Genomic DNA, 27840 nt, shown 5'->3' with positions numbered 1-27840 from the left:
TACAGAGAATAATGGCATTATCCTGTGGTGCTTAAGTCTGGCTAACTGGTCTTTCCTTATCTTCAGGAGTGAAGCAGTGTCCTAAATATGCTGTAGCTGTGGGTGTTGACTCCTGTGACATTGCACAGCTGCAGTGCATGCTGAAATAATGCTGCCTTCTGGTTCTGTTTGGGAAGATGGCAGGGCTGAGCTTCAGACTGGCACTGACTGTCCTCCTGTGGGGCTGGCTGCTGCTGGACTGGGGTGCAGGGAGCAGCTGAGGCTCCTCCTAGGGCTGTGTGGCAAGGCAGCAGCACATTGAATTGACTAAAGCCTCATTTTGTGCTTCTAGGCTGTGTTTAGAACCCTGCTTGCATGAAACTGCCAAGTCCTTTCTAAAAGCTGATGGAGCATTTAGAAGTTTTCTGTATTAAAAAACCCAACAGACCAAACTCTGTAGTTGCTTTTCTCAGCTTATTTTAAGCACAGCAGGAACTCACTGATTCATCTACATGCTGATATTATGGATGCAGTCATTAAGTAGATTTTAAGTCATCATGGCAACTTCCTCTTTAAATGGAAGCTAATTTTAATGAAACCTTTAATTTGCATGCTACAAAAAATGTTGAAGGATTTCATTTATGAGATTGATAATCTCAATGAGACGCAAAACAATATTTTCCAAGACCTCAAGTGTTCTATAGCTTTCTATTTTCTAGTTTTTGTTTTTGTGAACTGTGCAGTCTTCGGCAGAATGGGGCAGTAAGTATCCTCACAATGGTTCAACCATCATCTTCTGGTTAGGTTCTACTATTCTTAGGAATACTTCCTGATTTCTTAGGAAAAGGTCATCCTTCACTGAGCTGTGAATCATAGAAACTTTATGATAGAACTCAGACTGCCTATGCCTTTCCTGTTCATAATCTTCACTGCTTTCTTCCATTTGTGAACAAATATTTCAGGCTATTTGCACTTCTGTGTTGGCACCTTCCAGTTGCATTCAGTGAGTAGTACATTTTTAAAAAGAAGTGAAACCCAGTAGTGGTGATTTTGGATTAGCTTTTATCTTGCTTACCTTTGCATGCTCATTTAGGGCAAGCATATTTAGCACTGTGAGGATCCTGCATGAATGACATGGAAACATCTTAGTTCACTGAACAATCCCACTGCCATTTCAAGAAACGACAACTTCTATTTCTGCAGAGCTCAGAAGATCAGCTCTGCTGCTCAATGCAAATCTGACTCTCTGGAGGTGAAATGCATCTTTTATTTTTAACCTTAGTGAGTACTTGGCAGTGAGTGCTGGTGAAGTAAATCCTCAAGGCCTGATGTAAATTGGCATTCCTCTATCTATTTTATTAGGAGAGCCTTTTGCAAGCATCTTGGCCAAATGTGGTTCAGCCTGTTGTGTGGTTGTGCTGTGTCCCAGAGCATTGCTCTCACAATGTCACAGAGGTGATGTAAGGACAGGCAGTACTGCTGGTGCTGCAGCACACAGTGGCAATGCTATTGCTTAAATCTGGCTGAAAGGAGAGCCAGTAAAACTGGCTGCTTCAACGTCTCATGAAATTGCCCAATCTGTGCAACCAACTAGGGCTGTTTGTACTGACTACCTGTTTGAAATGTGTGGATTAGCAGGCAGGGGCGTGTGCCTGTGTGTAACTGTTGTTTATGAGCACCTGCTCTGCTTACTTGCATTTTTCTGGTTTTAGCTCCAGCTTCAGATTGGTTCCGTGTACTTATTGAGGTCTAACCCCAGTGGGCAACCAAGACCCACACAGCTGCTTGCTCACTGCCCCAGTGGGATGGGAGAGAGAATCATAAAAGAGAGAACCTGTGGGTTCAGATAAAGACAGTTCAATAAGTAAAGCAAAAGTTGTGGATACAAGCAAAGCAAACCAAGGAATTCCTTCACCCCTTCCCATGGGCAGGCAGGTGTTCAGCCATCCCATCAGGAAAGCCAGGCTCCATCAATGTAATGGTTACCCCAGCCAAAACCAGCACAGTACGGTACTGAAATTGTCTCTTATAGGTTGTCTTTTAAATGAAGATGTCCATTAGCTTCATTTCAAACTGTAGTTGTTGTTGTTTCTCTGGTGTTCAGCAATCCCATCAGGAAAGCCAAGCTCCATCACATGTAGTGGTTACTTGGGATGAATATTAGCTCTCCCCCAGCCAAACCCAGCACAGTACTGTACTGAAATTGTCTCTTATAGGCTGTCTTTTAAATGAAGATGTCCATTAGCTTCATTTCAAACTCTAGTTGTTGTTGCTTACTCTTTTCTTTCTTACATCAGTTTTGCCAAATGGCAGTGTGATTATGTCTTCATGTTTCTTGCATAAAAATAGAATTGTGAATTGGCTGCTTGAAATACAACAAAAACAGTTAAGATTTCAGTTCTGTGGCTTCCTGAATATTTGTTCCTGCTCTTAAAATCTACTTGCTCAACTCCTTCACTGAGCTTCCTGTGTAATGTTGCTAAACCTCCTCTTAATTCTCCTGTGGCTCTTGTGTTTACCAAGTAAACAGCTGTGGCCATTTTAGCTGTTGCATCTCAGATGGAGGTTGCTGACCCTGCAGTGAAGGTAGCAGGAAAGTGGGGATGCCATCTGCTCTGCTGTCACATTGTCACCTTCCCATCCTGGGTGATTAAAGCACTGTGCCATACTGAACTCGGACAACTTGAGGTATCATTTAGTTCTGCAGAGTCTGTTACCTGCTCATTAGCAGCTCTCTCCTCTGAGGATTGCCAGGCAGCTGAGGGGATAGAATATTACAAACTGCTGCAGCAAAATTAACTAGAGCCCATTTGTCAGAGCTGAGAATTATCTTGCAGTGATCATATGTAAATGAAATGAGTTCCTGTAAGGACAGAATGCATTATTTATTGGCTTTTTGGAGGTGACGTTTTATTACAAAACTGCCAATATCAATTCCCCGTCTTATATTTTTAATTTTCCCTCCTACATTATGACAAATTTCAGCATCTTTTATTGGGCAGTAAAATTCCAATTTAATTATGCATACTGGCAAGTTAAAACTTGTTAGATGGGTTGTCTTAATGTTGTGTGTTAGTCACATCAGAGCACTTAGGTGCTACAGTAATGACACCAGGTGATTAGTGCAAAAAGAATAGATTGTCATTCCGAGTGATTCTGAAGCCTCAGCTGTGGCTTCACTCTCATAATGCATTCTGATGCTTTCTGGCATTCAGACTGCAGAGTTCTCTGGAGATGGTGCCACTGTTAAATAGGTCTCTCTGAACTGGCTGCTGAAGTGACACCACACAGGGGTGTACAAAACAAATGGCTAACCAAAAATACTCTGGATGAGGGCTCAGATTAACAGTTGTCATCAATTTTCTGTAAATTTGATCAAATCTTTAGCATTTTGAGTGAAATTTACCCTGGATCCTTTTTGCAGTGTTGTAAGTGTAGAAGACAGTTACTTTCCTGAGTAGGAACCATGGGTTATTGTTTTCTGGGGGATTTACCTGTTTTTGATTGCTCTGATGGAGTGAACAGTGTTTAAATTTGTCTGCTCTAATTCCTTGCACCAGTAAAGATACAAACTCATTCCTTGCAGTGATTGTGACCATGTTAATTTAAGCAAGGGAAGTAAAATCACACTGTGTACTACTGCCCTCCTTGCAGTCTGTCTAAAATTAGTTGCTGCTTGAGCTCTGCTTGATTGCTATTACTAGTACTTAATGTCCTAGTTTGGTGAAACCTAGTCTGGTGATTGAGCTTGGGTATGAGCTTCAAACCTGCAAAAATACAGTAATTTTAGAGTATCTGTGATAAGTGGTGTATTTCTAAATAATATTAACAGCCTGCTGCTTGCAATTTTGTAGAAATAATTCATAAAAGTTGACTGTGGTTTTGTAGATTTACTGCTTTTTGAAGCTCACTTTCTGTCACCTTTCAAAGCTGTGTTTAACTTGTGTTAAACACAAGGATATGAAACTGTTAGTGGTCTCAAGGTGAGGATTCATTACCCAGCAGTGAAGAAATGTGTGTAATTGATCCTGTGGGACTTTGGGCACATATAAAAGCAGTTGTCATAGCTGTTTGGTAGCTGGTAAGCAAGCTCTTCTTCCAGCCAACTTCTGCATTCCTCTTTTTAACTTCAGTTGAGTTACACAAACGATTTTTTTTTTCTTTCAGAGCCAAGACATAATCAGCCAAACTGAACCAAGAGGAAAGAGAATATTTGAGAAGGCCTCCAGCATCTCATGAACGAACCAACGGAACTCGATAATGCCGGTTCTGCAGAGCCAGGTCTGCGGCTCAGAAAAGGACACATGTCTGACCCTGCAACCACACAGGCAGCCTTTGAAGAGGACAGCTCTCAAGAGAGCCTTCTTCTAGTGGAGACACCACTGTCTTCTGACCAGGAAAATGTAAGCCATATGATTGATTACCTGTTAGGTGTTCTAGGAAAAATGAGTTTTGACCTCAGCGCTTCAGTGTTGTAATCTAACTTTGGGAAATGTGGACCATGAGCCTGCAACTTAGTGCCTGCTAAATAACTGTAATAATACCAGGAAGGTTCCAGAAGTATTCAGTTGAATAAATGTATGGGCACTTGGGTGACAAGACCGACTAGTTATAACTAGTTTTACCAGCTTTTATGTTTTTATTTTGTCCTCAAAGAAATGGGACTTGTACTGGTTTGTGTTCTGCCGAGATGCTGTTCATACAAAAAGATTTTTGTTCTGTAATTTTCAATTAATTGTAAGTGAAAGGAGAAGTACTGGCTCTGGCTGCATGTAATCAGACCCTTGGCTGATTGGTATCTTTTTGATGATTAGGACAGAAAAATCTGTTTGCAAGCATTCTTGCTGTAATTAGACTGAACAGTGCATGATATCTTATCTCAGACAGTAGCCAGTAACAGACTCACAAGGCAGAGCAAAAGGATGGGGAAGCCCCTTGTGTTACTTCCCAGGACACTCTCCCAGTCTTCAGCAGTTGTTGGCTCATGGATTTTCTGAGCCAGTGGCAATGTCTGCAAGTTTTTGGTGCATGAGCCTCTATAAATTTTGGCAGCCACAACATGCAGAAAGGCATCCACAGCTTTATTAGGTGTTCTACAAAGACACAGTCCGAGCACTGGAGAAAAGTACCTTCTGGTTAGAGATTTCCAGAACTGTAATTAATGCTTCTCCCAGGATATATTCAGATGGAAATCAGCATAGTTAAGTGGAAGAGGCATTCATCTTAGGCTCACTATCCAATTTATCATGGATTAATGAGTTTACTGTATCAGCTCAGTCACAGCAAGTGTGTGGTTTTAGCCAGCAGCAAAAACATGCTGGTGCTACTTAATGTACGTTGGGCTGTGGCTGTAATTGCATTTGCCACAAGTTCTGGGTGTTTGCATGGCCCAGTGTCATGGATCAGCTGACATGAGAACTGGTATTTGCCTTCTCAGCTTGATGAGTTGGAGCCCTTACAGAATTTAGTTCCAAGCATTCCTGTAATGAGAAGTCAGGATTGGTATTTGTGTCCAGTAAGCCAAGCCAATGCACTCACAGTTGTACTGCAATAAATTCTCTAGAACATTCTCAGTACCCTGATAAGGGAGACACCCAGTCTTTTTCCATTTTGTGGAAGGTGTGAAGCATGTGTTTAAGGTGCAGAGTCTTGGCCAAAACTGGTTAGAAAAAGAAAGGTTGAGTTGTGGTAGCAGATATTTTGAATTTACATGGTTATCTTTTGGTGTGTTTGGGATCATCTGCTGTGAAGGCTGTTTTCATTCTTGTCTCTGACTTTCCTGGTTGAATAAGTAGTTACCTGTGGATGGAATACCCAAGGTAAAAGTCCATAATTGATTATCTGCTTTAGTTCTTTCTGTACATTGCTTAGCTAAACAGAAATTATCTGGCTGAATGTTTAATTCTAACATTTTGGCAATGAAACAGTTGAAATACTTTCATTCTCTTTCAGGCATTCGTAGCACATGTTGTCTTTTTGATTTTTTTGCTTTCATCCATACAACAAATGTTTGTGGTTTTTTCATTTTGGCTCACTACAAATGTTTGGCTTTCTTGTGTTTGATTTCTCTTTCCTGGTGTCCTGAAGTGCTGTCACAGAAATTTGTTTTTGCCATTTGGGTCTTGCTGTTACATCTTAATCTGCATCACTTTCTCTGCCATATATGGCCTTGTGCTTTTTAAAATTTTTTTTCATCCTTTTATTCTGGTCCTCAGTGATTTCTTGGGTTTGTTAGTATGATGTCTTTAAATTGTTTTTTGTCTTAAAAGGCTAAATAATTGATGCCTCTAATGGATCATCCCAAAACACTTTGCTGTCAAAAGTGCCAATATTGGCTTGCCAAATGGCCTCTATTATGTGATATTCTGCAGTGTTCCAGATAATCTGGAAAAAACATTATGCTATACATCTTCCTCTGCCTTGTGTAAGCCTCAGCACAGCTGTTGCTCAAATGTCAGCTTGGATTCCCTCTTCTGCTCTGCTGTGCATTCTGGCTCTGTGCATCTGTCTCAGCAGAGCAGCGTGTATTTGTTCACTAGAGTGACTCCTAAGTTCAAAAGCCTCATTTTCCTCTGGTCTGGAAGAGATTCATGTTCAGGTAACAGTAATATAAGGATATTGTTCTTGGCTAGGTGGCAACATAGCTGAACATAGCCTTATAAAGGTCTCAGGTAGTGCCCACTCTGAATGCAGCCGCGATGGAGCTGATGGTAACAATTCCTGCTGGATGAGGGCTGTTGTCATTTCATATTCTCCTAAATGCTTCTACTTAGGAAAAGCTTTTATCACAGTAAATATGTGTTCTAAAATGTACTGGGCTTAGGACTTGAGGTATTAGTGTACAAAGATGTATATTTTTATCCTGTAATAATATGGCATTGTTTATTTTCCCAGTGTCTCCTATTACTGTGCTTACATCATTGCAGCTCTCATATAAAATCTTCTCCAAACCCTTCTATACAAGATTCCTTTCCCTACTTGTATATCCACTTCCTGCTCCACTTGTAGAAGGAAGCAGGCTGAGCTCTTAAGAGGTAGTAGTTGATGAATTTTTGATGAATTATTAGAAAAGACTTTTCTAAGGAGGAAGGCATGGAAGCGTGTCATTATGTTGTTCAGAATTAATTTCAATCTTCCTCACAGCTTGTATTGTATACTATGTACTTACATACTTACAGTTTTGATGGACCTAAATATTGGTCCTCATAAGTAATAAAGCTTTTTTTTTTTTTTTTTTTTTTTTTTTTTTTTTTTTTTTTTTTTGGCTAAGAAAATGAAGATGATATTAAGAAATAAGATTTACTCCTAAAAGTTTTTTCTTTTCTGAGGCTTTTGGTCCTGGCACCTACCTGGGAGGTTGCATAGCTTTGAACTAAAAATGAAAGATTGAAAGATCCTACTTTCTGTAAATTGTGGCATTCAGTAGATACATGTAGCAAAGAATTACTGGCCATAAGCATAGAACATGCTTATTCAAAATAATAATAACACAGCTGAATTCTTCTGCCAGTGCTGTTAATCTGCCAATTTCATAACAATTCCTTTGAGAAGATAGGAATCATATAACATCAATATCCTTTTTATACCTGAACCCCTCTCAGTCTGTATTTTATTCCATAGCTCTCTGGTCTGTCCTGGAGTGCAAATATGTCCATAGATTATCCCCTCCTCCCAGTACCAGTTTCAAGGACTAGATACACATCTTGCTGTCTTTAAATGTGAAATTAGTGTAGTGGCAGGTGAGTGGTGAGCCTTCTGTGGCTTGGACCAATAGTAACCATTTGTCTGCATGATAAACACTTGATTATGAGAAAAGCATCAAGCAAAAGCTGCATAATTCTTCTCATTCCTTCAGCAGTTTAAACTTTATTTTCCTTGTCCTGGTTTCCACTATGTGCCGATAAGGCATTTTTCAGCAGGTGCTTCCCTCCTGTAGCATCCTGGATTGCCTTGCCTTTGGGACAGACAGCATCCTTTCTCCTGTCCCAGAGTTTGTGTCTTAACTGCCTTTGTAATTCCAGCAGTGATAGTTCCTAAAGAAATCTCTCCTGCTGTGACTTTGTTAAGCTGACACAATCAAATGCATGTGACTTCTTACCGTGTGATGAATGGGCTCTTTATGCAGCCCTGAAACCCTGTGCTTGACTCTTTCCCTTTGTTCTTTAACCTGTCAGTGACAGGAGGTAAACAACAGAACCATTTTCTTTGCCTTTGTTCCAATCATGGGTTTTCCCCGTGCTTGGATGATGATTCCTTTCATCTTCCAGTGAAGCTGAGCTGTTGTGCAGTTGTCCTGTGAGGCACCAAAATGTGCCCAGAAGGTGGAGAGCTGTTGCTTTGAAGTGTTTGATAATTTACAGTAAGGTTCTGGGGGGAGGTTTGTGTAGCCCTCACGTTGTCTGAATGGGCAGAAGGAATTTGGGTAAATACTCCTGGATTGCTTCTCCGGGAGTGTGGGTTTTGAAGGGAGAACTTGGTTGACCTCTGACAAATTTCATGATATTTCCATGTACTTACAGGAATCTTTCTAGAGCATAAATACCAAAGTGACTTGAAGGAGGAAGGCAGAAGGATGTAACAGAATTTCAGGTACAAAAGAGAATTTTTAGAGTAATTTAGGGTGAGCAGAAGACTCAAGGCTTTTAACTTGAATCATAAAACTTAAAGCATTTTCTGTTACAAAGTGTTTATGTATTATCTACAAGGGCAGACTACAGACAGACTTTTTGGTTTTGCAGAGGATGTATGTAAATAAATGGAATTGTCTTCTTGACTTTCTGGTGCATTCCAGCTGAGTGAAAAAGACAGGTGAAGTCTTGAAGGTCAGAGAGAGACATTTGAGTCTTAAGAATGGTTTTTCTGGGGGAAATATTTGTAAATTCTGATTGGGTGAAATTTCATCCTTTGCAAAGCTACTTGCAAGTTTCAAACAATTTAGCTTTCTTTTCAGTCTGGCATTTTTCTATTGGTTCTTTGGGGTTATGATTGAAATCTTGGCATTTGCTTCTGTGTTTGCCTTCTTCCTCCATTGCACTGCAGGTTTTGTGTGAATGGAAGAGGCCTGGTAAAATCAAGTTGGACTTCCCACCAAAGCACATTTCCTTTTGTTTTAAAGCTGATTGTGTTCAAATGTTGTTGTTCTGTAGATTTCTTTATCACCTATTCCTTGCCTTCATTTTTGCAACTCATAGCAAGAAATGTTAATTCTTTGAAAGCATGTAAGTTGACATTTTGCTTCAGATGAAGAGATCTTAACATCTGCATTTCTCCTTCACTTGCTGTTCTAAGAACTGGAAGTAATGTGAATTTTACTCATACTGCTAGTCACTGAAGTAAGTGCTCAAATAGAGTAAATTTTTTTCCTCCAGAAAAGCATTTTTGGATAGACAGAGCAGAATATCTCCAAGTATTCCCACGTAGACAGTATGAAGACAATGGGACACGTTTATGGAGATGGTTTCCAGGCCCCAGTGGTGCCTCCCTCGCTCATTAATGTGCTGGGTTATGAACAGACTGTCAGAGCTTGAGAGACTGCAGGAGAGGCAAACTGGAGATCCAGTCAGCCGTGCATGGCAGTGCCCAGGAGGCTGGGAACGTGTGGGAAATGGCCACTCTCCATGTCTGCTCTGTCTCCCAGAAAACTCTCTCTGAAGCACAGGGAATTTGTCCTGGCTGATGGTTGTGGAGTTGCAGCTGGATTCAGTGTGTCCTGTTACTGGGGAGTGTTTCTGTGCTTTGGGAGGGCAAGTGTTGCTGCTCAGGGCTTGCTGCCTGTCAGCAGGTTTTGTAACCATTGCTTGCTGTGCTGTGTGTTGAAACCAGGAGAGGGAGGGAGTAGTTCTGTTTATAATTCACTGGCACAACAATTTCCCTGCACAGGGGTTAGATTCCATGGGTTTTGCCTTTGTTCTCCTGGAGATCCTATCTGCCTGATTTGGGCAGCAGTGGGGGGGTGTGTCAACCTTTTACAGTGATAGAAGAGAAAAAAATAGTGTTGTACTGCTGGGTTAACTTGCATCTTCCTCCAGCTGTTTCAGATTGATAGACTCTCCTGGTAAGTTCAGCAGCGCACTTTCAATCTCTCTCTGTTTATTTTTGTAACACAGCATTTCTTTTTCCATAAACCCAGCATGCTTGTTTTCTTTTTCTTTTGTCAGGATTAACAATGGCAGAGGAGCAGAAAATGGCACATGAGACTCCTCTGCACTAGAAACAATTTCTACAGGCCCTCACCCAAACTACTGCTGAGCACATGTTGGCATTGAGACCCTGGGCCCTTGTCAGACGCTGAGCTTTGACAGAAAATCAGTATAAAATCAGAAAATCAGCTCAGAGAGTCAACAGACCCTTTTCATCTGAAGATATTTAAGAAGGGAGCTAGTTCTAATGAGAGTGTTCTAGCAAGGCTGCTGCAAAATGTGACTTTGTCCTAGGACTATTTGCTAAATGAGTTTTGAATGTTAGTGCTTGTTTTTAATGAGTGCCAGCAAGCAGTCACCCATGACCAGTTGTGTAAAGCTGTTTTCAAGTGCTGTATTAAATGGACTGTATCTTTTATAAGAAGGTGACCTACAAAAGAAAAACACTGAACTCCAGGAACCTCCAAGTACTTGACATTTTGACCAATGGGCCTAAAGGGGTTTTGGCACTGTGCTAATGAAAGACTTTTTTTGGTCCAGTGACAGCAAAGGCAGCTTTGCACACCCTGCTTAGAGGTTTCCTTTTGGAAATTGGTGTGGCTGTGTTTACAAGCTTGTCAGGCAGAATGTGAATTCTAAAGGACAAAGCTGTTATTTTAAAATTACTTGGTATGTGCAGAAGTTAGGGAAAGTCAGGGAAAATTTTATGATGCTGTTTGTTTCCAGTTTATTTCTCACAACTCAAAGAATGTAAATTGATGAAATTCTGAAAAATGTGCAACAGGCTTTTAGGAGAAATGGCATGGTAGCCTGCACTTATTGCTGCTTCCCCCTTACAAAAGGCTGGTTGATAAAAGGTCACTTGACAGAATGGGCACAGAGGAGTTTCTGCTGGAAAAAAGCAATCTGGCCAGCTGAAAGGGATGTTACAGAACTGCCATTAGAAAAATAACATTTTTATATTATAGCCTTGAATGTGTCTTGGCCATTATGCTGAAAGCTCTCGAGTTACTGAATCTGGCCCGCTGCCCCAAGGAACATAAAATGATTTGAATGTCATGTTAAGCACTATTAATAATTCATCTGATGAGATCAAGATAAACAAGAGCAAAAACTCAGAGTCATGTCTAGACTTTGTGACTTCAGTTTAATGTCGGGGATAACAGTGGTATTGTAAATGCAGTAACATATGTTTTGTAACTTGAGTTTTAAGAAGAAAATCATGTATAAGTTCTGTGTCATATAATATGCCATGACTCAGTGTTAATCAAGACATTTGGTTTTTCTGAGTTATCTTGCCTGTGTCCCTACCAAGGCACAGAATTTTGCCAGGGCATTGATCAAGAAGACAGTGGGGGAGTGTCTGTCAACAGCTGATGGAAGCAAGAATATTAGACCAAGATTCAGACTGCATCATGCTTTGAAAATTCCTGTGGTGGTAGGTTTAGGGCGCTGGTGACATCTTGCTGGTGAGCTGGCATCACTGACAGCTGAACTTTGAGACATGGGAGTTCATTAACTGCAGGGCTTAATACTACATAGGTATGTGCATGGTCAGTTAGGCTCCTGGGTAACTGAGTAATGGCTCTGTCTGAACAGAAACTCCAATGCAGAAAACCTGTGCCCTTTCTGGGGCTCAGGAGGGTTTTATTGCATGGCTAGTTGTAGGGGTTTTGACTGGGATAATTAATTTTCTTCCTTCTGTCTGGTACAATTCTGTGGTTTGGGTTAAGGATGAGAGTGACATTGATAACACCCTGATGTTTTAGTTGCTACTCAGCAGTGCTAGCCCTAAATCAAGGACTTTGCAGTGTCTCCTGCTGTGCCAGTGAGGAGAGGCACAGGAGGCTGGGAGGGAGCGTGGCCAGGGCCAAAGGGATATCCCAGGCCATGGAACATAGAGCCCAGGACATGAACTGGGGGGAGCTGGCTGGGAGCTGCTGGGAGACAGGATGGGTGTTGGTTAGATGGGGGTGAGGGAGAAGGTAACCACTTTTCAGGGTAAAAAGGTGGCTCCATTCAGATTTCATTTATCTCTTAGTTTGCACGCTCAGGTGACAACATTGATGACACTTTCTGAAGTGATGAACCAGAACTTGTCACCTGTGCAAGGAGCAGTCAAGTGCAAACTCTGAAACTTTCTAGAAATCTTTAAACTGGCATCAAGAAACTAAAAACCTCAAGCAAATGCACTTTGCTTGAAGTCCATTGAACATGACTTAGTCAAAAGTGGGAAAAATGTTTCTGGAATCTTTTTCTGCAGTTGTGACTTGACTTCTGACAGGCTTTTCCCTAGTAAGGGCATTATTAACCAGCATGTGTGTTAGCAAATTTGAGAGTGATGGTATAGAAGCTGTTAGTCTGTGTGAGGAGGATAAGCTGTTGCACGAGACAAGAGAAGTATGTTGCATTTACTAGAGCAGGTTTTACTGCACTTTTCTCTGTAACAGGATCTTTGGCTATGTGATCTGACATTTTTGGACTGCATTCAGATGAGAAATTCTTGTACTAAATGTAAACTTTTTTTTTTTTACCTTTTGTGCCGTTGCTATAAAAGTGAAATTTTACTGTTACACTTAATGATCAGCACTGTGCAATTGAGCTCTTGGGTTTCTTGCTCTTTGTTTGCTCTGGTTCTCTGAGCCTTGGGTTTGGTATTAAACCTTTTTGATCCCTACCAAAATATGCTCTGGAATTCTTGTTTAGGTGATGCTCTGTCCCTGGAAGTGCATTGCCTGGTTCTCCATACAAATTAATATAATTAAGTCTGATTTCTACCTTTTCATTTACATTCTTGTCTGTCACTGTTATCACAAAAGAAGCTGTAACACTTAACAAAATTAACTGAATATTGATAAAACAGTAAAGCTGGTTCCTCTGGATATTTTCACTTGTCCTTCAGATTTATTTTATTCTCTGGTACCGTTACTCAGCTCAGATTGTGTTTATACATCTGTTGGATAATTTCCATCTCATCGGTACCTGTAGTGGTTTTTAGTGGCTTTAACACTTTGTGAATTTGCAAAGGGAGTAGAATTAAAATTGGAACGATCGCTTGGCATTTCCATAGAGTTAAGTGTCCAGACCTTTTAGAGTGCACATATCCAGAAACCATGATTTTTGATTATTGTGAAAGGCTGATTGTAAACATTGCTGCATGTGTTCAGCAGAAGAGTGACAGCTGTTGATTGTAAAAAGTTTGCTTGTTACAAACCAGGGGATTTATTTAAAGATACTCTAAAATGCTCTGAAGACTTCACAGAATTGTTTAGTCAAATCTGAGATGCTTTAAAAGAGGTTGAGTAAATTAGATGATGTAAAAGAACATCTGAAATATCAGCTGAGTGAAAATCCCTTTGGCCTATGGCCTAGAAACTACAAAGGCAAAAGTTATTCTTGAAGCACTTAATTCAGGATATACCATAGCTCATTAAAAATGGGATTATCAGAGCTTTCTTCTGGGCTCTCATTTCTTGCACAGTTTTAGGCAAGTGATATTATTTACCCAATATGTTTCTCATTTCAAAATGTGATTCTGTGGGCAGGACTTAGAAATAGTTGAAAATGTGTCCTAAAAGAATGCGCTTGCTTATGTTGTTATGGTCTAGAATTACTCATGAATTTCTGATACAGTCAGCTGAAGAGGAGAAAATAATGAGTCCTGAGATATGAAGGAAGTTGTCTCAGTGGAAATATTACAATATGCTTTCTGAGAAGAAGAGTGGTGTTCTTCCTTCCAGTCATTGACTGAAGAACTGAAGGTCAATAGACTCCTTCAGATATCCAGGTGAAAACTGGATTTGGTGTTGCCCTCCAGTGTAGATTTCTGACTTTAAACAAGCACAGTTTACTGTTCTTCCCAATGAGACACTACAGGAGGGAGTCAGGGGAGGATGGCTGTTCCAGAACAGGCCTCCTTTTGCCTCCTTAGCAAGAAAAGGACTAAGAAGCTGAGCTTTAGGTTTTTTCCCCTTGAATGCTAATTTTGAAGTTTAATGGCAGGAAGGAGATAGTAAAATCAATTCCATTTTTTGGCAGTAATCTGGACTGTGTATATGATATGAATTCCTTTTATCACCAAAAGAAGCTCAGTAATGATTTGTTTGTAGGCACATGGCCAAAATGCAAAGATTTTGGACTAGCTCAGAAATAGCTGTGCTCTTCAAGCTTTACAGTCTGTTCAAATTTAAGCCTTCCCATCAGTCTAGAAATGGGAGTGTGTGCAGAGGGGGAAATGAACATTTTTTGGCTTTGAGTCACTGGGCAGACTGCAATGAATACAGGCTTTGATTCTGTAAGGGCCCTTTTTTCCTTCAGTCCACCCAGTAGTGTAAATTGAGGGTTGCTAACTTGTCCCCCCCATTTGAGCTGGCGATTGTGTGCTGCTGGGGGAGGGAATTGTGGAGGAGCTAAAAGGCACAGCAGTGCTGCTTCTGTCAGATGCACTGGGACTGAAGTGCCAGCCTTGCTTTTCCATAAGGCATGCTCTTGGACACCAGAGGTTTCTTTGGTTTCTCAACTGTGCAGACCATCATGAGCATTTCCTGCAGACCTCCATGGCAGGGCACTTAGTCTGGTTGATCTTTACAGCTGCCTTCTAACCCAACCCATTCTATGTTTCTATGACCTTGAGTTAATTATTTATGATATTAAAAAGCCAGAATCCTAGAGAGCTCCATTAGTAGAACCAGCCAGTGAAATTGACAGTGTGGGGCAGCAATGTCAGTGAATGTCGTTGAGTCAGAATGAAACCAAATTTGCTTTTTATTCCTGTGCCTAGCAGGAATTGTGCCTATTTTAGAAGGATATTAAAGCTATTTGCATCTTTCTGTTGCCTGGTGCCTTTCTGAATAGGACTAATGGGCTAACCTAGGCAGAGTGAGTGTATTTAATACTGTCTTTTTCTGCTGGAGAATCTGCTTAGAGGTGGTCAACATATCAATCATTGCTATAAAATACAAGATATTGTTCAGAGGAATTGTTCCCTGGAATGATAAATGAAGGTGAGTGGATGGTACAAGGTACATGGGTTGTTTGTTTAGGCAATCAAGTTTTCCTAGTGTGGACAAATGTGAGGTCATACATAAAACCTGAAGGATGTGTAGTGTGTGTTACATACCAGAAATTGCATTCTGGGTAAGCAAAATTGGGTGGAACTGGGATGGGGCCTCTTTGAAAGATGAAGCTTCAGTGACTACTGCAAGGCTTGGGTACAGAACAGGTATGAACATGTCATTTCTCTGTCAAAACCCCCCAAAAGTGTTGAAGACTCTGGACAGCTCACTGTAGGCTGGAAGAAGTCTCCTTTTATCTATGCAAAATGAGAATTTTAAGCAGCTTATTGAGTTAACTTGACAGAAATAGTTAATAAGGCTTGACACTGAGGAGAGAGCTGTAATGTGGGACAGATGCACAGCCAGCTCCTATCCCTGGCTTGAAAGGTCAGGGCATTAATCTGAACATGACTGATAATAATTTGTAAATAAAGTGAGTGAGGTTATGTACTATGTTCTCGGTCACTTGGGATGGTATTATTGATGCATCACCTTGATTTTAAAGTTGTTAACCATGGTATGGGAGCAGGAGAGGGAAAAGTGTTGTGGGAAATCTGGAGGAGGCCAGTCTCCCTCTGTGCTGACTGTGGAGCTTTCTTGGCCTGGCCATGGGGTGTGTGGCAGCTTTCTGCATTAAGTGTTGAGGGTGCAGAAAGCTCCTTCTCTCCTCCCTAGCTTCCTCCAGTTTGTTGACATTGGAAGTTGAAATGTTGAATAGAGTCTTTGATGGGCCATGAGCATTGTAGGAAGCAAACAGGAATGCAGAACTTCCATGGCTCCCTGCTTTTCTCCTCCATGGGAAGCTGGGGAGTATCAAAATATGCAGATGATGTGATAAGTCATGGTAGAGCAGAAAAGTACCACACTGTTCCTGTAAACTTACTAATGATGTGCACCAGCCTGATATCCCAGCTCAGCAGATTATTTTAGTTTTCCTTTCATAATTCTCTTGGTACACCCTGAGGATATGGCTGTTTCTCTTTATTTGAACTTGGCTTAAAACTCTGATCCCTGTTACTGCTTTTCTTTGATAACTTGCCTTTGTCTAACTGGCAGAAGTTTCATAGTAGTTTCTGAAATACCTTGAAAAATCAAATGAATGAGTAAATTCCAGTACTGGGTTACAAGCTGAACAGAAGTGTCAGTTAAACAGAATAGATTTTCAGATTTGGAGTGCAAATTGAGGCGAAACATTTCTAACAAGGTAAATGGATTCCTCTCCTTGACTTACCTTTTATTACCCAGAAATGCCAGATCCATTATAGAGGCATTAACACTGGCACAGTGACATTGAAACATAAAATAGGGAGTAATCCTTCCCTAGAGGTGGGAAGGCTGCAAGCCTCAGACTCCATATCTGGGATTTAATGAAGCGTGACTTAGAGGAGCACTGCTGGCTTCCAAACCTGCTGGAAACACATATAGAATGGATTAGACATGTGAGTTGTTCTCAGATACCTAAGAATGTAATCATTTTTTTTTGCTTGTTCTTCTGAATTCCTTTCTCAGTGCTGTACAAGGAGAGATTTCTTTATTTGCCAAGAGCTCAGATCATAGCTTTGTGTGGAAAACAGCATCACCTTCCTCTGTTCATCTTTCTACAAAGTCTCTGTTTTTTTTTTTTCCCTCCAGTGTTCTGATGATAATAAACACAATGATGAGCCACCTCAAGAAGATGAAGGGTTTATGGGAATGTCACCTCTTCTACAAGCCCACCATGCTATGGAGAGAATGGAAGAATTCGTGTGTAAGGTAAGGGCACATGGAAATGGCTGTAATTTCCTTTTTCAGGCAGCTCCAGTGGGCAGCAGACACTGCTTGGAGGAGCTGCACTGTTAATGTGAGGGAGAGAAGGTTCTCACTGTCCCCAAATGGGCATCTCATGTTCTGACTGCCAATACTGTGCTTCCTCAGCATCTGTCTGTCATACAGGATTAAATTGTAGAGCTTGGAACAATAAGGATTTACAACTGATTCTCCAAAGCTGATCATGCAACTCAGGTGTGTCCCTTGAGAAACACCTGTGAGTGCAAAGCAGAACAAAAGCCTTCTGGTTTGAGGCACTTTGACTTACAAGGTCATTTGACCTGATTTCTTCAATTTGCAAATATTTTGCTTTCCCAGCACCACTTGCATTTATTGTAGCATACGCTTTGTCCTGACTTGAAAACAATGCTGTATTGAAACCATACATAAGTAAATCCATTGTAGATTTTTTTTTGTAATTGTTGATCTTGGCTCAATTTTTGCTACTTTTTACAGCCACTGGGCTGTGTCAGTCTCTGGCCCTCCTTTCTCTCTGAAAGGAATGCTGCCCCTTTATACACTGGTTCCTGCTGGTTTTATGAGCTATTTTTGATATTTTTACAGAGGGACCCTAGTGACTTGGTGGTCTTTTGTGTATGGATCATTTTGATTTTTTGCTTTTGTTGATTTTCTTTTTTACTGTGCATCTTTGCCTCTTTTAAAATATTTCGTAGGGTGGATTGTGTAAAATGAATTCCCTCCTTCTGTTTCTACCTCAATTCACATTTTTTGTTCATGAACTAAACCAGTTATTTCCTTGTTGAATGTATTTAAGAACCCAGTCTTTAACTGGGCTGCTTCTTCTGAATGGCTTTGTTTTCCTTCCATGCATGAGTGTGGAGAATTGATTTAAAAACTCTGAACTCTTGTTGTTGAAACTGAAATAAGAATGTAGCTTTTTAAACTCAGTGTTTCAGGAACCTCCAGCCTTGCTCCTGTAACTCTAGCCAGCCATCAAGCCCACAGCAGCCTGCAGAAACAGCCCCGGTACATAAAGCAGCTCCCTGCTCCCCCTGTCCCTGGCCGTGCTGCCACTCTGAAGCCTCCATGTGTCTTGTGTTACTGCAGCAGTGCTGGAACATCTGTGCACACTTATTTCCTGTGGAGCCAGCTGCAAGAACAGCTCTGTGCACAAACCCCCCCTCTCCCTTTAAAGAAGAAATCCCATGGAATTGGGAGTCATGAGTCTGTTGCCTTAACTGCTCTGTCACCGTTTGTGAGCTTGGGAGCATTTCTTTCCCAATCTGAATAAGGGGGTTGGACTCTTCTTGTTGGCCTCTCACCATTTCACATTTTCTGGCCCCTATTAGTGCTAATGGGTAGCTTCTCCTGCTAGCCTTCCCCAAATGCTAGCAGATACACAGTCAGATTGGCTTGTGGTGGAGGAACAGGCTTATTTTTTTATTGGAGAGATCTAGGTGTAAGGCTTCTTCAATTAAATGGAGAAGGTGGCCTGTAAAATAACAGAACGTGGAAGTAAATTAAATATTTTCTCTTCATCAGCAGTAAAAACACCCAATGGCCTTCCTGTCCAGTGGAATGCTGAAGTATTTCTTTCTCTGCTGGTGCAGTTTTGAACTGGGAACAGTGACTTTAGCATGACATTTCAAGTGTAAAACCTTTTCCCCAGAGATGCTCCATCAACTCTCCTCTGTTTACTGTACTCACAGGTTAACTCCAGCACTTGTACTAATATGGGTTTTCTGACTGTTTCCATGCACTGAAGGAGCTCCAGTGCCTGCATTTCACGGAACTCTTGTATCCCCCAGGTGTGGGAGGGCAGATGGAGAGTGATTCCCCACGATGTTCTGCCCGACTGGCTGAAGGACAATGACTACCTGCTGCATGGCCACAGACCACCCATGCCTTCCTTCCGGGCCTGCTTCAAGAGCATCTTCAGAATACACACAGAGACTGGCAACATCTGGACTCATCTCCTAGGTACTAATCCTTAATCTCATCCAATGGTTTCCTTGCTCTCAAAGAAATGAGAGCAAGATAGAAAGGTCTGTCAGCATTATCATTCCACCAGTAACCTGTTAAATTAGCAGCTTGGTATCCCTCTCCTAATTTTATCCCATCAGAATTGGATTGGACTTGCTTAATTATGGCATACTATACAAACAAATGCATTAAACATTTCCTAATCAATAAATTACTGTTAGATCCTTCTTTTCCCAAGTGTGTAGGTGTTAATTGGGATTGCCACAGGAACACGCTTAAGTTGCAGCTTCTCCGAGTTGTGAGAGCCTTGAGGGGAAGAGGTGATGCTTGTAGCAAGAAAAGCTTTCAGAATGCATGAGCTTGACACCTCTCTGCCTTGCTGCTTTCCAGGATGTGTGTTCTTCCTTTGTCTGGGAATCTTCTACATGTTCCGGCCAAACATGTCCTTCGTAGCACCCGTGCAGGAGAAGGTGGTCGTTGGCTTGTTCTTCTTGGGAGCCATTCTCTGCCTCTCCTTCTCATGGCTCTTCCACACAGTTTATTGCCACTCAGAAGGTGTTTCCCGGCTCTTCTCCAAGTAAGTGCCTTGAGACCAGGGCAGGCCAAATAGGAAACAGGTGGGAAAACAGGGCTGGGATTTGTGCCTGGAGCCCCAGTGTGGGAGTTGTTCATTTCATGACTGCATGTACTTTGGAACAGAGTTGAGCAGAGATTTAATGCAGCTTCATCTAATTATAGTTTGTTTCAACATGAGTTTTTGTGCTGTCATTTGAGTCTTAAAACTCCATCATTTTCTGCTGTTTGGCAGGCATGTGCTTGCATCTTGCTGCTGTAAGTAATATGCCTTGAGCTCAGTTGCAGGACTTTGAATTTTTAGTGCAACCGTTACTTCTTGTCATTTCAGCTGTTCTGACTTTGAACCTGAAACTCATGTAAGACAGTTCCTCAGTGTGTATCAAGATGTCTTGGTCTTTTGGTTTTGCTGCATGTTCTTTTTTTGGCTGGCTGCTGAATATCTGATATTTCCTAAAACTACTCAACCAGGATTCTGTAATCTGCAAGACCACCTCTAAAGTAGCCCAGCAGTTAAAGTCCCCTACTGAAAAATTACCTCCTTCAGCTTTTGCAGGGGTATTTTGTCAGGGTGTGGTAAAAAACAGTGGCTGGGGATTTCCTTTTTTACATGGGTGCACAAAAAACCAGCGTGGTTGAAAAATTGCAGCATTATTCCACTGTGGTCACTGAAGCTGATGCCCACTTAACTGTTACTTGTCAGATACTGAAATTGGCTGTGTTCTCAGAACATACTGTGTGCCCTGTCTTCAGAGGGCTCTTGCACTGCTTTTTTCCTCATCTGAAACGAAAATGTGAGTTTTCCTCACAAAGCTTTGGTCTAAAGGCTGCTGAAGGCATTGCTGATGTCTGTCTCAAAAATGGCCTTCCTGGCTGTCTGTCAGGTAATCCATTACTGTAGGTGGAAGAGTTGCTGTCAGGACCTTACCTGAGAATAATTTAGTTGCAGTGAGAAGTAGACAGTTGCTCTACTAAAGAAGAGTGTGTAGGTGTGAGGATTTCCAAAGATTCACACTTCTTACGACGCTGATTTTTGTTTTCTTCTAGGCTGGATTATTCCGGCATTGCACTCCTCATAATGGGCAGCTTTGTACCATGGCTGTACTACTCCTTCTATTGCAACCCTCAGCCTTGCTTCATCTACTTGATTGTGATTTGTGTCCTGGGCATTGCAGCCATAATTGTCTCACAATGGGACATGTTTGCCACCCCTGAATACCGGGGTGTAAGGGCAGGTAAGACCTGAAATTAACTGCTTTGCTTCTTGACTGCCTTTCCTGCTTCCTGCTTGCCACCTGGAAAAACCACCTTGGGAAGACTTAAGGGAGTTTAATTTTATAGACCTAATATTCTTGAACTGGGAGCTTGGTGGGCTTTCTTTCAGCATTTATTGTACCCAGCTGGATGCACAGATAAGGGCTGGTGCAAGTCCTGGAAGTGCATTCCTGAAATGGACAGTAACACATGCAGTGGGAAAGGTGGTGCAAAGGATTTCTAGCTGCATCTAGCAACTTTGTTCTCAAAAAACGACTGACTGCTTGGGGTGTGTATGTGTACCTGTCGTGCTTGTGCTTTTCTTTTTAACACTAGACTCAGACACTAGCAAATCATTGAATTAATGTGAATGATTTGCCTGGATAAAACACAGAGTTAAGATAAAGACTGTTTTTCTCTTCACATCATCAAAAGAACAAAACCAGATTTGGGTTCACATTTTGAGGTAGGAAGAAAGAGAGCTTTAGGGGGCAGCTATGGAATGTGCACACAGCTGGGTTGAATAGTAATATTTCTTATTTCTTAACCTGCACATGCTGTCTACAGTAAATCTAGATTTCCTGGACAGGTTTGGGTGCCTTCAGAACATTCAGCTTTCCAAACTTAAAATCTCTGTACAGGACATGAATATCCCCCCCATGCCCACTGTTTTTACAAGTTTTCTGTCCTTGCTGCTAAAATCTAAACAAATAATCAGTGTTCTCTTGTATGGCAGATCAGATGAGCACAGATGCTGCTTTTCTGTTTGCTAGGAGTACTCGTGCAGCATACGATAAACAGTCTCTTTGTTGTGTCTCCTTGTCTTGCTCTTGAGCGTTGTGGTGAAGTGAGGCTCGGTCTGTGTGGTCTCAGTTCCCTCTACAGGCCGAGAGCAGGAACTGGCCTCGCCTACATTGGAGCTGGCAGGAACAATCAGTAAATTAAATATTCCAGCTATCTGCTGGGACATGTAACTGAGTAGCTTCTGGTATATGAAGGAAGTTGTGCATTCTTGAGCTTCCTCTCCAATAAATCTCTTCTGGGGACCTGCAGCTTCAAGAGCTGTCACCCCTCTGCTGCTTTGGCCTATGCTGAGTTTTCCTCCCGTAGCTTTTGTGTTTTCATTGTCTCCCTTTGCCACCACTGCCTTCAAACCTGACTCTCCCGCATTTTCTTTGCCTCCCAGGAGTATTTCTAGGTCTGGGTCTTAGTGGGGTAATTCCCACTCTGCACTTTGTCATCTCTGAGGGGCTCCTGAAAGCAGCCACCATGGGGCAGATAGGCTGGCTGGCACTCATGGCATGCCTGTACATCACTGGTGCTGCGCTCTATGCCGCCCGCATCCCGGAGAGATTCTTCCCTGGCAAGTGTGACATCTGGGTGAGTCTGCTGAGGCACTGGTGAGGAGGAGACCAAGCTGAAAGCTGGTCCCCCTTGAGCCTGAAGGATGTTGTGTCAATGTTTTCTTACTGCACCAGAAGCAGTAGGTCTTCAGGAAGGGGCCAAATGACTCTGGGCTCTCTGAGCCTGGCCTAGCTGGTGCCTCTCTTCCCAAGTTGGCACAACCTGGCTGGTCTGAGGTAGCTGCTGGTGTGAAGATTCCCCTCAGTACATTTCTGGATTGCTTTAACAGATGGGAAAGGAACTGCAAACATTTTTGTGGGTGTCTGTGTGTGTTGAGGATCCTGCAAAGACACATCTTTACCTTGCTTCTGTGCAGAGCAGTACGTGGTCATTTCATTGATGTTCAGTGTGTTCTCTGGGATCTTCCCCATGTCTGGCTCCTCATCTTGTACAGCCAGTGAAAATGCTAGACAGAGATGGTAGGGTTTGGGGGGATCTTTGACCCAGAAGAAGGGATAGTGGGGTGAGCAAGTGAATGAGTGGGGGAAATGTGGTATGAGGGAAAGAATCATGGAGACTGGAGGAGAAATACCTGAGGAAGATGTAAGGAAAGAAGCTGGGTGGAGCAAGAGTAGAGATGAGGGGAAGCAGACCTTTGGAAGGCCACTGTCCTTGCACTTAGGATAGTTTAAGATCCCTAAGGAAGACTAGAAGTGAGATGAGACCTGCACCAGTTTGCTTGGTTGGTTTGTTACTATAATGAGCTAAGCTCCACCAGCTCTTTTCCAAGCTTCCCCTGAAGCCTGCAAATACACATTTGTAGGAATATTTCAGGAGCATTATCCATGTTGGTATGGCTTCCCTCAGACAAGGGCATGCTTTGTCATGTGGCTCTCTCACAGTTTTCATTCTGCTCTATTCCAATCAGTGACATCCTGGGCATTCATTCAGAACATCCAGTTGTTTCTAGGTTTTAATACAATATCACGTTTGTCTGTTCTGTTTCTCTGTGGTAGAAAAATAAAATACCAGCATGCAGAATCCACTTGGTAAAACTTAAGCCTGTGACCAGAGCAGTTTGTACCTGTTATCTGTATGAGAGGGCCATTTTTGTCCATAAACCACCAGTGTGTCTTGTGGAGAAACTAATTTTGAAAGCATCCTGCTTAAGCCTTTTGCCTAAGGTTCTGAAATTCTCCTTGTCCCTTTGCAAAGATGACTTAGAGCAGCTCTTTAGCACGTTTTTTTGGTTCAGATGACTCTGAGGTGAAGGGGGGGACGTGTGTGTGCAGAGAATTCGATTATTTTGCTAAAGATAGCAGAGGGAGAAGGGATAGTGGGGTGAACAAGTGGGTGGGTGGGGAAACTGATATGAGTGGGGGAAATTGATATGAGGGATAGAATCATGGAGACTGGAGGAGAAATACCTGAAGAAGATGTAAGGAAAGAAGCTTTTAGATTGACCAGCTGGTTCAGTTGACTCTGAAGTGCAGAGGGGACGTGTGTGTGCAGAGAATTGGAAGATTTTGCTGAAGATAGCAGAGAGGGGTGGGTTTAACACACAGCCTGGAGAGCTGTGCAGCCCCTGGCACTGCTCGGTGTCACTGTGTACCTCAGCTGAAGGTGGCTCCGGGGGGCCGGGTGGAGCCCCAGCTGAAGCCGGCTGTTTCCCTCCGCAGTTCCACTCCCACCAGCTGTTCCACGTGTTTGTCGTGGCTGGCGCCTTCGTGCACTTCCACGGGGTCTCCAACCTGCAGGAGTTCCGCTTCACAGTCGGAGGGGGCTGCACAGAGGAGGAGGGGATGCAGTAGGAGCCGCCTGCAGCCCCGGGGCAGAACCAAACGAGGAGAGCCCGCCGCCGGCACGGGCCGAGCAGCCGGGCTTGGCAACAGGAATACCTAAGAAGAATCCAAGTTTCAGCTGATGAGGCATGGAGCTTCATGGGGATTCTGACTAACCAAGATAAAATTCTATACCTCAAGCAATGGAATAAATCAATTTGAAGACCAGGAAATTCTGCAAACCTAATTTATTCTTGGGATCTACAGATTGAGCTACAGAGGACCCTTTCCAAATCGGCTTCTGTTCAATGCCATATTTATTTGTAGAATTGGGGAGGGATAGCTTAGCAGTTTCCTTTTTTTTAAAAAAAAAGAAAAAAAAGTCAAGGTTAAATTTATATCCTCTCGGAGGGTTTGGGCGTTGATTTTAGATGCTCTTTTGGGAGAAAAACAAAATGTAAATAAGATTTCTAACTTTCTGTTTAAATAAAATTTATATAAATGTTTTAAACAATGGGTGGGGGGAAAGGGTTTTTGTAAAGAATGCAACATGCAAGTACCACACACTGTTTCAATTTTGCACAAAATAAACAATTGCAGGAGGACCAGGTAAAATTCCCAGGAGTGAAGCTCGCTGGCCCTGTCGATTTTCCTAGTGGCCAGCATGCCCTGGGCAATGTGGGGTCCTGGCCAGCACCTGGAGTAGGTTCAGGACATGCACAGGAGTGTTGTGAAGGCTGGATCAGTCATGGTGTCATCCAGGTCACAGTGTGAGCACATGGATTTGCTCCAGAGCCTGGAAAGGTGCATCTGCTCTCTGCCCCAGTGGGGAGCCAGCTGCATTCCCAGCCCGTGTGCACTGCGAGGTTTGGGATCGTGGATCCTACAGTTGGTTGGTTTGGGTCTCATCACAGGAACTGGAGCATGGTGGGATAACTGCATGTGAAATGGCAAACAGTCCAACTCCATCAGTGCCTGCCCAAGCCAGAGGCCCCCAGGGAGAGGATGGTTGCCATTTGCAAGCCTGCTTCTTTTGCTCTGAGGGATGGTGGTCATGGGCTTGTCAGGAGATCGTTGAGCATGTGAGGGGAAACAGAGGTGGGGTTAAGGTGGACTGGAAAGAGGAAGCTGTGTGCTCCAGGACTTGGAGTTGACAGGCACTGCAGACCTCAGGCACATCACCATCCTGTGTGTCAGGCTCCATATGCCAAGGCAGTTTGCAGGTTTTTCTTTTAAGGAGGAATAGATCCCTATTTTTTTTTAATAATTTTTTTTGGTCCTTAGGTCTGCTTTCCATCTGTGCTTTAGCAATGGGACTGCTGGTATTTCTTAAGCCTAAACCTGAGAGTTCAGCTGGATTGCTGTGGTGCAGACACACCTCCTATATAAGGGGAGGCAAATACCCTTCTCCTGTGTAATTGATGTAGCTTGAGCTTTGGAGCCCAGTCAGAAGCCAGACTGAAGGAGAATCTTTGGAGTCGTAAGGTGAAACTTGAACATTTTGTTTGTTATGGCACAGGTATTGCTTGGAGGCTTTAGCTGGAAATTCAGAGCAATTACCTCTCTCACAGATGAGTTAAACAGCTCATACCGTGCAGTATTTCACAGGGAAGGAAGGTAAAGGGTGGTTGGTTGTTGTGTGGGGCGGTTTTTTGTTGTTGTTGTTGGGTTTTGGGATTTTTTTTTTAGATTCCCTCAAGTTTCAGTTTTCATTTTTCAAGGGAAAGAGATGGATTGCAAAGATCTTCCCATCCCCTGGATGTCAGTGTGTTTTGGGGAGTTGCTTTGTCTCGTGGAGTCAGGTAGGAGCAGAATGCCCTCCTAAAGCTGAGTGGGCATTAAGGCTTCAGCCCTGGAGTGGAGTGAAGGCTCTGAGAGCAAGGTCAGCTGCAGAAGGAGGTGCTGCAGCAGCCTGCAAGTGTAGAGGGATGTGTTCTCAGTAGGATCCTGACCCTGGATGCCTGTAGGGCTGGCAGTGGTGTATCCCAAGTCTGTGGTATTTAAAGGAAGGAAAGGGCAGTATTACCTTGGATGTAAGGGCTAACAGCACTGGCTGGGGAGGTGCTGGAGGAAGTGTGCTGGTGTCTGAGCCAGGTGTGGTACATATCAGAATCAGAGCTGGCTGAAGGTGCTTTGGGATACCTCTGAACAGTACCAGCAGAAGCAGCAGCCTCCATCCTGGATCATCCCACGTTCACTCCTCCAAGGGTGATTGTAACCTGGTCCTACACAGCACAGAACTATTACAAAAACACAGTACTCCACCTGCTATTCTTAACCCAGTCTCTCTGTTCAAGAAGTTCGTGTGTTCCAATAAAAACAACCTAGCTGTGCACTTTTCTGTAGCTTTTGCTGAGAACTCTTCCCAGGTTGGCACCTGAATGCCTTACTCTCAGCAGTCAGAGGCTTGCTTGCTCTGTGTGCAGGTTATTGCCATAGAATAGTTAGGACCTACAGCTTCTTTCCTTCCCCATTAAATAGTGGCCTTGTTCAGTATATTTCTTTTTAACAATTGCTTACTGTTGGAAGCAATGAAGCACATTCTGGGGTTTTGATGGCTGGGGACTCTGGTGATGGTTCCATATAAGATGGGATCTTATTACTTGCTGTATTCTTAACTTCTGCTAATAAAAGAACCAAATTGATTATTGTCTGGTCTGGGTCTTTCTGCACCGTGTGGGCACGAGGGCTGGGGGGAAGAGGGGGCATTGCTGGAGACTTTGGTGGTTGTGGGCAAAATTTTAGGTGAGTTGAGATAAGTTCAGGAGGCTTGGACGTAAAATTCCTGGTGTAGAGGAAATGCCTCCTATCCTGTATGTGTGTAGAGGATTGATCATCTCCTCCTGGTGTGAGGGCTTAGGGGCTGGCATGAGAGGGGCTGGTGGTGGCCAGAACAGCCTGTGCCCACTGGGGCCTTCTGCTGTCCCTTGGCTGTCAGCTCCTAGTGTCTGGGAACTGCCTGGAAAGATAACACCTAATCCTGCTCTTGTCTTGGCTCACAGCAGCTCTGGGTGCCCACAGCTGAGCTGGGCTTTTTGTCAGTTCCTTCACTCAAGGTGAGTGTTCTGCAGTGGCTTGTAACAGAGACAGCTCCTGTTCATGACCTGGACAGCTTGATGGATGTCTCAGGATGGATTATTATTATTACCATTATTATTTTAATGAACAGCAAATTCAAGGAACGTGGAGAATGTTGGTATCAGATTTCACACAAATTACACTAGAAGTACCTGCCACATTTGAATATGAATTGGGTTTATTCTGTTTCCAGGAAGCAGAGTGATACTTAAAAGTTGGCTGGGCAGGATACAATTGTATGTCCCACCTCTTCTGTGTGTAGTTGTGCCCTTGCTCTGCCCTCTCCTGAGAACGACTTGCTTCATTCATTGCCAAGTATTTGAGTATGGATTAAAGTGCTGCAACCAAGTGTCTGAGGCCACTGCCCAACTTTCTAGAGAAATAAATGAAGTGAATGATTAGAATGGAAGAGCTGACTGGTTTAGTTGAAGCTACAAAAGGCTTCCTTGCAAAATTGAGTTCTTTCTCCCTTTCTCTTTTTTTTTTACACCCTTGCCTCCTGTGTGGCATCAAGCAACTTGTTTGAACCAAACAGTGCTGGTGTATCTGCCTGGAATGCCTGAAATTCTCTGGGCTGATTTCCAGGAATGCAGAGCACTAATGTGGTTTGAATGAAGTTCCTTAAAAAGATGGATTCCTTGGAGAGTGTATGTGGTAAGTCCTAGGTGCATATTGCTCTTGAAGAAGGAATACTGGCCTTGAGTGCATGGCAGCATGGAGAATGTCTCACCTGCTCATCTCCAGCTGTTTGGACAAGGAGCAGTGAAGGAGAAGTGCCCTGGGCAGCTGCTGTGAGAGCCTTGCAGTGTAAGCAGTTCCTTGTTCACCACTGAAGGTTGGTGCCTTGGGCAGGGATGGCGGGATGGGAGCTCAGCACTCCTGCACGGA

At 42.8% G+C, this 27840-nt stretch overlaps 1 protein-coding gene across 5 annotated transcripts in view; it reads left to right on the top strand.

The window, feature by feature from the left end:
- Positions 1 to 26519, top strand: part of ADIPOR2 (adiponectin receptor 2) — a 45015-nt gene extending 18496 nt beyond the window's left edge. For all 5 annotated transcript variants that reach the window (XM_071422201.1, XM_071422202.1, XM_071422204.1 and 2 more), the window contains exons 2-8: positions 4147 to 4382; positions 16805 to 16924; positions 18748 to 18919; positions 19313 to 19499; positions 20543 to 20730; positions 21936 to 22129; positions 23773 to 26519. In XM_071422201.1, coding sequence (XP_071278302.1) covers positions 4215 to 4382; positions 16805 to 16924; positions 18748 to 18919; positions 19313 to 19499; positions 20543 to 20730; positions 21936 to 22129; positions 23773 to 23904 — 1161 coding nt within the window. In that variant the 5' untranslated portion in view covers positions 4147 to 4214 and the 3' untranslated portion in view covers positions 23905 to 26519. The remainder of the gene's footprint in view (positions 1 to 4146; positions 4383 to 16804; positions 16925 to 18747; positions 18920 to 19312; positions 19500 to 20542; positions 20731 to 21935; positions 22130 to 23772) is intronic.
- Positions 26520 to 27840: the final 1321 nt, after the last annotated feature.

Source organism: Agelaius tricolor, unplaced genomic scaffold, assembly GCF_023055355.1.
Source record: "Agelaius tricolor isolate 1412-34295 unplaced genomic scaffold, bAgeTri1.0.p SCAF_3, whole genome shotgun sequence".
Classification (NCBI taxonomy): Eukaryota; Metazoa; Chordata; class Aves; order Passeriformes; family Icteridae; genus Agelaius; species Agelaius tricolor.
This window is presented reverse-complemented; position numbering and strand designations above follow the sequence as displayed.